This window comes from Hipposideros armiger, unplaced genomic scaffold (genome assembly GCF_001890085.2).
Source record: "Hipposideros armiger isolate ML-2016 unplaced genomic scaffold, ASM189008v1 scaffold_24, whole genome shotgun sequence".
Taxonomy (NCBI): Eukaryota; Metazoa; Chordata; class Mammalia; order Chiroptera; family Hipposideridae; genus Hipposideros; species Hipposideros armiger.
Window position 1 is genome coordinate 6,168,924 of NW_017731374.1, and position 12,666 is coordinate 6,181,589.

The 12,666-nt window shown below is 46.4% G+C and overlaps 1 protein-coding gene across 2 annotated transcripts in view; it reads left to right on the plus strand.

The window, feature by feature from the left end:
- RGS3 (regulator of G protein signaling 3) overlaps positions 1–12,666 on the plus strand; it is a 114,669-nt gene that overhangs the window by 4,416 nt on the left and 97,587 nt on the right. For both annotated transcript variants that reach the window (XM_019635831.1, XM_019635829.1), the window contains exons 2-5: positions 8,491–8,541; positions 10,535–10,593; positions 10,907–11,001; positions 12,020–12,088. In XM_019635831.1, the coding sequence (XP_019491376.1) occupies positions 8,491–8,541; positions 10,535–10,593; positions 10,907–11,001; positions 12,020–12,088 (274 nt within the window). The remainder of the gene's footprint in view (positions 1–8,490; positions 8,542–10,534; positions 10,594–10,906; positions 11,002–12,019; positions 12,089–12,666) is intronic.

The window sequence follows — 12,666 nt, forward strand, 5'->3', positions numbered from 1 at the left end:
TTGATTTCTCCACAACCTCACCAACACTTGCTAGTTTCTGACCTTTTGATTCTAGCCGTTCTTTGGGTGTAAAGTGGCATCTCATTGTGATTTTTTATTTGAATTTTCCTGATGGTCAGTAATATTGAGCACCTTTTCTTGTGCTTATTGACTATTTGTATATCTTCTTTGGAGAGAAGTTTATTCAGATCCTTTGCTTATGTTTTAAATTGGGCTGTTTATCTTGTTATTATTGAGTTTTAGGAGTTCTTTATGTATTTTAGAAACAAGTCCCTTATCAGATATGTGATTTGCAAATATTTTCTCCCAATCTGTGGGTTTTTGATCCACTTTCTTGATAGTGTTTTTTAAAGCTCAAATGTTTTTAATTTTGATGAAGTCCAATTTATCTATTTTTTCTTTTGTTGCTTGTGCTTTTTGTGTCATATCTCAGCATCCATTGTCAAATACAAAGTCATAACAATTTACCTTTACGGTTTCTTCTGAATTTTATATTTTGACTCTTGCATTTAGGTTTTGATCCATTTTGAGTTTTGTATATGGTGTGAGGAAAGGGTCCAACTTCATTCTTGTATGTGGCTATATAGTTGTAATGGCATCATTTGTTGAAAATACTAGTATGTCATCATTAAATGGTCTTGCACCTTTGTTGAAAGTTAATCAACATGTTTACATGAGTTTATTTCTGGACTCTCAATTCTATTCCATTGATCTATGTGTCTATCATAATCCCAATACTACACTGTTGCTTTGTAGTAAATTTTGAAATTCGGAAGTGCGACTCCTTCAATTTTGTTCTTTTTTTTCAAAATTGTCTTGGCTATCCTGGGTTCCTTGAGTTTCCATATGAATTTTAGGTATAATATTTTATTGGGTTGTTGGAAAAGTCATGACATATTTTTTCTATGTTTTTCATTGCAAAAATGTATCATGACTCTTCCGACAACCCAATATACAGAAAATATAATCCCGAGTTCACAAAAATGTCGATAAACATTTAAAGGATATCTTCTTGAAGGGATACCAACTTATTAGGTTGCCTGGGGCAACAAATTATTAACCTGCCTGGGATTTCTGGTTTGGGGCCAGGATGTGGTGAGTGGCCATGGGAGAGAACAGGTTGTCTTTCCTCCAGGGTGTCTGGGTCAGGAGGTGACAGGCAGGCTGGCCGTGTTCTGTGGGCTGCAGGTAGCTGTGGACATTGGATTGATACAACCCTACACAGTTCTTTTTAGAACTGTTATTCCCAAATGAACCTGCAAGGTGAGAGCTGTGGGGAGCATCTCTGTGTGTAGGCTCTAGAGAAGTGTCTGGACTCTGGTTTGCAGAGGGAAGTCAGGAAGATGAAGGCAGCGTAGACTATAAAGAATGGCATCAATTTGCTGGGCACTTTCTGTCTGTTGTTTCCATACAACTGTGGCCCTGTCCCACGCCTTTCTCTGTCTCTCATTAGAGGCTACAGAGATTTTTTAAAAACCCGTTTTCTGTAGTGAGAATGAATGAAGCTTGGAAGTAGATGCCAGCCTGCTCGGTGTGTTGGCAGTGGGAAGGCAGACCCTGAACTGGGGGCCCTGCCAGCTGCCCCTGGCTCACTTGCTGCTCTGAGCCTGAGACATCCCCTAGGCTTGGCTGGGACACCCATCCAACTGTTTTTCAGGAGCTCATCATTTACTGGTCAGAGTCCTGAGCATTTGTTGGCTTTTCTGTCATTTGGAGTCCATCTGCTTGGGAGCATTCAGAACTTAGTTTCTGTCCTATTGATAGCCCTTTGTTCACTTTTCTAATTCTGCTCTATATATTCTTCTAATAACCCTTTTTATTATGAAATATAACACACATACAGAAAAGTGTCCCCCCAAATGATGTGCAGTTCAGTTATTTATCACAAAGTGTAGCTTTCACTGGGGTCAAAAATAGAACATTGCCAGTATCCAGAAGATATGTAGCTTTTTTTTTCCTTTTATTATTCAGTTCAAAATATTTTTCAGTTTTTTAGACATTTCTTCTTGTATCCATGGGATATTTAGAAGTATATTTCTTAATTTCCACATATTGGGCATTTTCTAGTAATATTTTTATTCTTTACCTTACATTTTGCTCAGAATACATACTCTGCATCCTTTTAGCCCTTTGATGGCTCAGCACACAGTCTTTATAAATGCTCTGTGTGTGCTTGGAAAGGTCTGCAGTGGATGGGTGTAGTGTTCTTTGTATATATCAGGTTTATGTCAAGTTTGCTGATTGTGCTGTTCAAATATTCTACATCCTTGCTGATATTTTTCCCTATTTGTCCTATCAGTTATCAAGAGAGGTGTGTTAAAATTCTAACTATGATTGTAAATTGGTCTATTTTTCATTATAATTTTGTCAGTTTTTCCTTTATATATTTTGAAGCAATATTAAAAGCACACAAATTTAGAGTTATTATTTTTCTGGTGAATTGAGACTTTTGTTATAATGAGGTCTTTTATTATTATGAAGTCTTTTTTTATTATTATGAAGTCTTCTATTTTATTTTAGTGGAGATAAATTCTACTCTTTTACTGATGTTAACAGCTACGCAGCATCCTTTTGGTAAATAATTGCCTGGCATAACTTTTTCCATCCTGTGTCTTTCTTTTCTTTTCTTTTTAAAGATTTTATTGGTGAATTGGGGGAGGGGAACCGCGTTGGGGAATCGGGGAAAGGGAACAGACAAGTTGCTGTCCTTTTGTTCTTCAGTCTAGTTGTGGAGAACGTCGCTTCACTGGCCCATGTTGGTATTATCATTGCGCTCTTCCTGGGTGAGTCAATTGCTTGCCGGCCATTGGATGGCCGCTCACAGCAGCTCTTGGCAGCTCACACCGGCTGCTGGCCGCTCACGGTAGCTCACATCAGCCCACTGAAACAGGGGCTACAGCCTACGCTGTCGCCGGTGACTCACGGCAGCCCAGCTCCAGGTTGAGCTGTTGTTCACCATCTTAGCTGTAGAGGGCACAACATCACTGGCCCTCATGTAGGATCCGAACCGGGGCCCTGCTGCTCAGAGCTGGTGTCCCAAGCCTACTCTTAACCAATGCGCCACTCGGCCGTCCCTCAATCTTTGTTTCTTTATGTTTTCAGTGTGCTGTGTCTATTACAAATGGTAGGCACAGAGTTGTTATTTTTCTTTTTAAATCAAGCCTAGGATGGTATCTTCCTTCAATAAGGTCTTTAATTGCTTCTGCCAGGTGCTTAAGATCACTAGCAATCTGGGATAATCTTAATTAAATGTTAGGGATTGAGATTGTTTGAAGTTGAGCTACAGTCCCTGAGGAATTGTGTCTGATCATGGTTCGCTCTGTTTTTAAGGAGCAACCCTGTAGGGTTCCAACCCCAAAAGTAGGGGCTCAGAAGGACCCCACTTATGGGCAGCCCTAATCTCCAACTCTTGTTCCTCTAGCCCCGAGAGGCAGAGAGAAACCGCTCAGTCTCTCAGCCTTTCAGTCACCTCTCTGGTGTTTTCAAAAACACCCCAGGAGAAAATTAGCCCAGGATAATATTAAACTTAATTCTGCAGACCTCCATTCCCCCAGATCCTGCTTTATAGTTCCTCTCTATCTTGTTACATCTCCAAGAAGCTGCTTTTTAAATATTTTGTCTAGCTTTTCTACATTTCCTCAGTGGGTCTGTCGTTCCAGAAATAAAAGTTCCCTACATATGTTTTCTAATTTTTCTGAGTTTTTTCCTTCCTCCCCGCCCTCCCTCATTCAGTGGGAGTGCCTTCTCTTTGCCAGGTGCTAAACTGAGAACTAAAACTTACTTTTGAGAACTAAAACTTTGCAACAGCCCTATCAGAACTGTATTGTTATTATTCTTTTCGTTGTACTGATGAAGAAACTGACGATGTGGTGATTAGGATCATCAGCGGTAGAACCAGGATCCAAACCAAGTCTTACCGACTCCCAAACCCGCTCTTTGCTCTTAGTTCCCTGCTTCCTCTCTTGTGTTTTCCATATGAAACTTGTGCTTCTGGAAAACTGTATTTGACAGTGAAAAAAATTACACAGATATAAAACATAATGAAAATAAATTATTGACTCTGTTGGATGTGTGGCTTAAAGCTGTCCACAAGCACTTAACAGATGTTCATTGTTATAAAGTAACATATTTAACTATGGAGAAAAAGTCTATGTATGAAATAGATAAGGATGCCGAGTAACTTATAATATGGGGAAAAACTCATAATTTGGAATTAAAATTATATGATTTTACATATGAACTTAAAAATCATCACAATAAAATCTGAAGGAAATCGTGAAAAGCAGAGTAATGTGAATTTTTATATATTATAGTATTGTACACAAATGTGTATAAAAGAAAACCGTTTGCTCTGCAGGTGAAGCATTTTTATGAATGTGCTGGGCTGCCGTTGGGCTAATGTGGGACATTTCCAGAATTTGCAGTTCAGTGGTAAATAGTATGGTTTGGATCTATGAAAAGTTTGTATTAAGAAATCCAAGGTTCTCAAAAATGGGAGGTCTTCTGTTTTCTTAGTCATAGTACTGATTTATTTTAAAACTGTATTTTCTTAACAATTTTAAAATTGCTTCAGAATTGATCAGTTCGATGTCATCCAACTGTGGAGGCAATAGGGGTTTGTATTAGTTACATATTGTTTCATAACAGATTATTCCAATCTCTATTGGCTTAAGAAAACAAACATTTATCATCTCACTGTTTCTGTGAGTCAGGAATTTGGGAATGACTTAGCCGGGCAGTTTTTGCTCACGGTCTCTCACAGGGGTTTGGTCAGGATGTTAGCTGACTTACAGATTGCCGGCTAGAGCAATCTATTCCTGGAAGGAAAAGCAGCTTGGGAAACCGCAGTAATATCAGGTTTCACAGGAAGCAGAGAGTCAAATGAAAGGGGTTGAATTGACCCATCATAATTTTTACCCCTTCACAGTAGCCCCCTCCCTGCTCACTTTTGCTCTTCAGGTCTCCTTCTGCCAGTGGGCACCATCGAAAACCAGGGCTGCTTCTCTGAATGGTCCTCAAGAGTCTCCCTCTTCAAAACAACAGACACTTGAAATTCTCCAGGGCTACATCCCAACAGCCACGCGGCTCCCAGTTCCCCAGCACGCTGCAGCCTACCTACCTTTTCTGCCTTAGAGGGCAGAAAGTGAAATGGACAAACATGCATAACCCCCTCTGAGCCTTAATCAGGCTGCTGTGTTGGTGAGGCATCTGGGGACCTGGCTAGGCTCCCTCCCTTCCTTCTGCACATACTGCTTGAGGGACAGACTTGTCCCCACAGATGGAGGGAAAAATCTGTGTTAGTGGTTGGCTAGGCTCCACTTAGACCCAAACTCCTTTGTACATTTGTCCTGATCTTATCCCCCTTCCTGTGGCTCTCAACACCTGACAGTTCTTAAACGGGAATTACTTTTGGGGTGAAGTGGGTATTGAGATGCCTTTTGCTTTATGCTAGTCAGGCAAGTCCCCTCATAGATGTATTCTCTGCACACCCCAGGTTGGCTCCCTCTAGGACACATCTTGCTGTCCCCGGAGTCCGGTAATACATGTAGCCCCCATCTTCTCGCTTTCTTTTATGAGTAAGTCTCTTCCTTACTATGTCCTAAGAGTCAGAGTCCATCTTTCTGCGGGTCTCTCATGAGGAAGGCCTGTAGACTGAATTTTTTTAGCTGGCTTCCTTACCCTTTTTTTCTCAGTGCCCAGTGAGTCTGCAGTCCTCAAGTCCTGTGCCCAGCAGAAACTTGGTTCGTTGTCTTCTTTGCGCTTTCTGAAGCTCACTCTCATTCAGTATTTTTCCTGCCATATGGGGCCCCATCTGTTTTCCCTTTGCCTCTGGGCCCTGGTTCCCTGGTGCACTCCTGCAGTCTCTCTGCACACCCATCACCACCACCCGTTGCAGACAGAATTGGTGCCCAATTGCAATCCCCAAATGAGAACTGGGGATGTGCCCTCCCCAGAGCCCCTGAGTACCACAATGAGGATGACTTCAGGCCCTTTAGCCTGAACATTCCTGGGTACTCTCACAGGCCATACCCTCAGCCTGGGAAGAAACTGGGGATGTTGACAGGATCAGAGATTTAGGGGGCTTGTAAGGAGCTTGATTAGCTGGAACCTAGAGCAGCTGAAGGCCCCAGGGATTCAGCTGACTTCCCTTCTTCTGGTGGTTTATTTCTCTATACTTGGGGATATTTCTTGGAGCCTGCCATCTCTTGGGCTTCCTCTTGGCTCCTTGAGCAAAGCTGTGGCACCTTGTCCTGTGCCTGATGGTTCTCTCTGCTCCTGAACCCCGGGGTTCCATGGGCAGATGCAATGGTGCGCATTAGCAGGCTGTGAGTGTTCCAGAAGCCTGGCTCAGTTCACAGGGGGACAGTGCTGGACTGGAGCAGAGCTCCGGTCTTCAGTTCTGGCTCAGTCTACCCTAGTCACTCTGGGCTCAGGGCAACAGCTTCTATCACTCGGCATGACTGTTTTGGCTACCAAATGAGGAGGCTGGACAAGATGACTTCAGGAGCCTCAGACATTTGATGGCATAGGCAAGGTGGGGAGGACAGGGGACAGGCATGGCTGTGGTAGGGTGTGCCCTGTACTGAGGCCTGGAGCCTGGTCTGCTTGGGCTGATTCCTCTGCTGTAACAGGGTATAGGGCACCCTAGCCCTCCCTAAGGAGACTTGCTTGGCAGGGCCTGGAGGGGAACTGCATGGAGCTCTGCAGACTAACCTGACTTCTGAGTCAGTCTTCACCCCAAGTCCAACCTCCAGTTCCACCCTTTGCCTTGCCTATGTCCCTGTCCTAGCCACTGGGTTGTGAGCTCCCAGAGGGCAGACACCAGCCTTTTCAGATCTGGCCTTCCTTACTCAGGTGCCCAGCAAATGTTTGTCAAATGGAATTAGGGACATTTGTGTTGGGAGGTCTCTTTATCCTGATTTCTGGGAAAGGGCCGCTGGTAGGTGATAAGTGATATATAGCACAGTGGTTCCCATGGGTTTGGAAACCAAATGTGTTCTGACCGGAGCTGGCTTTCTGGTTGATGTGTGGGGTTGCTGCACTGGTAAGTTTCAGAAAAAATGTTTTATGTTAAACAGAGATGCCTTTGAGTTGATGTGACCCAATCATGACTGCTTGGCCCTGTTTGTCTGTTTCCATCCTTCCTCTCCCATCACACTGGATCAGGCACAGTTTTTATAAGAGGTTTCTCAGCTCTAGGGAGCCCCAAAGTGGTACTTGCTCAGGCCTTGAGCTAATAATACCATGGATTTTCCTGGTGTCTCATCCAAGGACCTCCTCACCCTCCAGCGTTATCTGATCCCCACATAGCTCAGAGAGTGCGATAACCCCTATTATTAGCTCCACCTCACAGCCGTGGGCATTGTGGCTCTGAAAGAGGAGATCAGTCAGGGCTGGAACTGGAACAGGCCTCCTGGGCTTCTGAGAGCAGTGTCCTGGGCAGGAGAGCAGCAGGGATTTCTGATGGGTGGAGAGCTGGACCAGGATTTGCTGGAGCCTGGATTGCCTGGCCTTGTAGCTTAAACATCCCGAAGTGCGAGGAGCAAGCGGTTGCCAGGTCACAGTGGTTGGTGGACTGCTGCATAGCTTCCCTTTTTTCTGTTCTCCAAATCTTGCCTGGCCTCCCTCCAACCAGCAACAAAACACAGATCTCAGCCACCATCCCAGTTCCATGGGACATGTCCAGAGGTGAACAATTGGGATGGCGAGGGATGTCACACTGTGCCATGGGGAACAGTGGAAGGACTTTAGACTGGTTTAGAGGAGAGATCCCAGACTGCAGAATGAGGTCCACTCAACAAAAGTTACTGAGAGGCCACTTTTGGCTCAATAAAGATGGAGCCTTGAACAATCAGAGCTATCTCAAAAGTGAAAGGGCTCCCGTTTCAGGAAGTTAGTTCCCCGTCATTGGAGATGATCAAGTAGAAGCAGATGACTGCTAGATATGGTTGTCATGGATGGAGCAGAAGCGAGTACTTTCCGATTGATGTGTGGGGTCGCTGCAGGCTGGGAGGCCCTGCCCTGTCTTCCTTGCATCCCCAGTGTGTGTCTAAGTTCAAGTTCAAGATCAAGTTCAGTGGCTTCTTGAGGTTCCAGGAAGAGTTTGTTGGACCGAGAGAAGATTTTTCTACGTGTCATTGAGAAAGAGGAGTGTGGTCCTCCCTCTCCTCTGCGCTTGCTAGAGGTCCACTGGGTTTCTGTGAGGATGACCTGATGTTTTGGTTTAGGCTGCCTTGCAAAGTAATGAGCTCCTCATCACCAGAAGAGTGTAAGCCTGTGCTGGAGAGCTGCTGCTGGCGGTATAGCAGAAGGGACCTCTGATGTGTTGAGGAGGCTGAACTAGGTGGCTTCGGAGCCCCCTTCCAACCCAGAGCCTGAATGAATCTTTGAATCACTTCACATGAACAAAAGAGCGTTCCTGTCACTGTTCCTCCATGTTTCATCCAACAAGGAGTCGAGGTGCAGTTGTTTCTGTTGTTGTTTCCTTAGGTCAGTTGAAGCTGTCGATCGATGCCCAGGACCGGGTTCTGCTGCTGCACAGTGAGTATGGCTGTGTGCCTGGCCCACCCAGGGACAGGGGCGCCCGCTCAGCCTCCCACCTGGAGGTGGTGTTACCATGGGCCAAGGCTTCTTTTCTCATCTTTGAATAGGGTCCTGCCGCGTGTCCATTGAAAAAAGGAGGGTATTCAATCACTTGGGACCCTGTCTAGGGACCTTTCCCTGCTCCTGCTCCTGATGCAATGGAATCCACCTGTCCATTTATCCATTGTTCACCCTTCCATTCAGCACACAGTCTTATTGAGCTTTTGTTATGGTCCCGCTGCCTGAACTCTTCAGTTTGGCCCAGACGGCCCTGCCTATCTCTCCAGCCTCCCTGGCTACTGCTGCTAGAGGCACCCTTCACCCCCTGTTCTGTCCAGTTACATGCACCTCCCACCCCTTGAATGAGTCATGCTTGCTCATGCTTCTGTGCCTTTGCATCCTCTGTTCCTGTTGTCTGGAATAGCCTGCCTTCTCTTTGAACTTCTTTTGAAAAATAACTCTCCCTTCCTCTGATTTGCCAGAACGGTGCCTGCCTCCTCATCATTAACTCAGGAAGGAAGGCTCATTCTGCCTCATGTTTCCCCCTCCAGGAATCACTCCCTGATCCACCTGCGTGTGCCGTTTGTTGCTTCCTACCCCGTGTCCCCATAGAGGCTTGCCTACACTGTGGCCCCCTGGCCTATCCAGGGTCTTTCTTCCCACCAGAATGGGAGTGCATCCTCTGAGCGCCAGGGAGACGCCCCCGGCTCATCAGGCCCGGATCCTGCCCTCAGGGACCACGCCCTCGAGGGGAAGCAAGCACACAGGAACAGTAGCTAGGATACCAGGCAGCGTAGACCAGCGGGCGCCTGGGGTCCTCCGGTCCTGGCCTTGGGGGCCCCAAGGTGAAGTTCCCAAGGACCAGCAGAGCGGGGTTCTTTGCCCGCCAGAGCCTGACTCCAGCTGTGCAAACAGTTTTTGCAGCATGCATGTTGGCCTCCACTGCTCCATTTGTCCTGCACAGTTTGCTTTGGCTTCACCCCAGTCTCAGGGCTTCATCCCGTCCAGCCTGTTCCCCTCTCTGCTTTGGCTCCCCAGGCCTCATGCCTCAGACTACGGGAGCTCCGTCCAAGCCAAACCCCAGGGCTCTATCAAAACCGAACACGAAAGGAAAATAGAATGGAGGCTCAGCTTCTGTCAGGTCTGCTGTCTGATTTCTGCAGCTCTTCAGGCACATGGGCCACGCTTGCTTTCATGACCAGACCTGCAGCCCACCTGCACCTATCCGTCCCTTGCCTTTATTTATTATTCTTCTCTTTAACAAGCCTTGGTTGCACAGTGACTTATTTGCCAGGCTCTCTACTAACCACTTTAGGCAACGTTATCTCACTTAATCAGCACAGCCACCCTGTGAAGTGGGTATGATTTTCACAAACCCGCTTAAAAAATGTCATATTGAGTCTCAGAGGGGCGAAGGAGCATGCTCTGGCTCACCTGGCCAGTGGGTGGCTGGGATTCATGCTCGTGTCTGTCTGCCTCTGGGCCCAAGCTGTTGCCTGCTGTGCTGTACTGTCCGTCAGCCACAGCACAGATCCCTGTGCAGGGTATGTTCTCCGGCCCGCCCTCCATTCCCAGGAGGTAGTCTTGTGTGGTGGAAAGAACACTGGCGTGGGAGTCAGGAGACATGGGTCTAAACCCAGCTCTGTCATCCCCTTGCTTTGTGGCTTTGGAGAAGTTTCTTTCTGTCTTTACCTCCCCGCCCCCCACCACAGCCTCACCTTCCCCATTAAATGAGGGGTTGGACTCAATACATTTTATGTCTCCTTCTAGCTGTAAGATTCGGGGGATTGAGCACACCTTATAATGCCTCAGTGAGGGTGCTGCCTGAGTGTGGGATGGTGGGAGTGGAGCAGACCAGAAGGGGTTACTATCCAATGGTGGTTATGCAGGTTAAGGGCCTGGTAATCATCTTTGCCACCCACCCGCCCCAACGTTTTACTTCTCTGTTTAGTCATTGAAGGCAAAGGCCTGATGAGCAGAGAGCCTGGCGTCTGTGACCCCTACGTGAAGGTACATGATGACCTGGAGGTGCGGGTGGGAATGGGTGGGGTGGGGGGGGCGGTGAGCAGCCATGTCACCGAACCCCTTCTTGGTACCACCCATGACGGGGCCCTGTCCTAGCATCTGACTCCAATGCCTCCGACCTGGGGCTCCTCATTTTTTTCCACTCTCTGACTGAGGATGCCACCCTGTCCTCTGCAGAGGCTGGTGTGAAAGACACCAGGGAAGGCTTCAACTTGGAGATGTGCAGGGTCAGCTTTGGGGCTTAAGTAGCTACATAGCCACGAGTGATTATCTAACGTTTACTCTTCTCCAATTCAAGATTTCTCTGATCCCTGAAGATAATCGACTACGCCGTCAGAAGACGCAGACCATTGCAGACTGCAGAGACCCAGTCTTCCACGAGCACTTCTTCTTGTAAGAGTCTGGTGCAGCAGGGCCCTGGAGAGACGAGGGAAGGAGTGTTTATCTGGAAACAGCTCTGTTTGCCAAATCTAGAGCTAGATCTAAGCAGAAAAACAGTGACTTCTAAAGGATGTCTTTGTTTTCTCATTCACTTGTGTCCTTGCATCCCTGGCACCCAGCCCAGCAGTGAGGTCCACAGTGATAAGGTCTCACTTGGCTGGTTCTCATAACTCAAATGCCCAGCCTGAGGCTGGCAGTCCCTGAAGAGTAGGCAATTTCCCACTGTGCCTCGGGCCAAGCAATCTCCTTTAGCAGAAGGAATTTTCCAAGCCGAGAGATGTTTTGCCTCCGCACCCATTCCCCCCCTTTTTAAAACTTGCTGACCTCTCTGAGCCCTGGCTTCCTTATTTGTAAAATAGGACTAATAATAGTGCCAACCTGAGAGAGCTGAGGTATAAATGAGAAAGAGTAACACCGAATGTCAGCTGTTGTTGTTATTATTTTTATGTTATTATTTCTTTCCTCCATCCTTGAACTCTGGGGTGAGTGGGAAGGAAATGGACATTTTGTATTTTCCTATTAGTGAAAATTAATACAATTTTGTTGTTTTTCAAACTATACAAGATAATTTTGCTTATTGTAGAAGAATGGAAAATATAGATAAGTAAAAGAAGAAAAGAGAAAACACCCCTAGCCCTAGTACTCACTGATATTCCTTGGTTTATTTCTTTTCAGATCTTTGAATGTGTGTATGTGTGTGTGTGTGTGTGTGTGTGTGTGTATGTATGTATAAATGGAATTGTTCTATAATATTGTATGGTAACCTCCCTTTTGTCCTTAACAACATAATGCATACTCTTTCATGTATGTCAATACTTACTACCTCTGACACTATTTGAGCTTGAGTTTTTTAAATCAGCTCCTTATGGTTGGATGTATAGGTTATTTCCAAAATTTGCAATTATGTCGCACCCCGTGGATCTAGCCTGGAGCTCAGCCCTGTGAACACTTTGTCTGGTTTGCTTTGCAGCCCTGTCCAAGAGGAAGATGAACACAAGCGCCTCCTGGTCACTGTGTGGAATAGGGCAGGTGACTCCAGGTGAGCGGAACTGTGAGCTGGAGGAGAGATCCTGCTCTGGGCCTGGGGAGGCAGCCAGGCGGCCAGCAGATAGCAGGGCCTCAGTGAGTGCCTGTCGGAAAAATGAGCAGTAGTGGCAATGCTAAATGTGCCACCTCCTGAGACCCCGTCACTCCGGGCGATGTTAAGGAGTGTGTTATCAAGGAGTGTTCACCGTGCCCTTGGTATCAGCAAGACACTGTGTTGGCCAGCGGGGATGCCAACCAGCCTACACGTGGATTCTGCTTTCAAGGCACCTGCTTTCAGGAAGGGATACGAGATGCTGCATGGAGACAAATTACAGTAATAACACGCACAGGTTCAGTCCCATTGGAGTAGAAGCTCCATGAAAAGTGGGCCCATTTCTCTCTTAGTCACCACTGTACCCAGTGCCTAGCACATAGGTGGTTAGTGAATATTGGTTCACTGAATAAAAGAATGAAATGAGTAATAGGACAGTCAATGTGGGAGCAGGGAGAGTTCATCTTGGGCTGAGGTGATCAAGGAAGCCTTCATGCAGAAAGGGGGAGTTTGCACTTGGGGCAGAGATTGAGAATAAG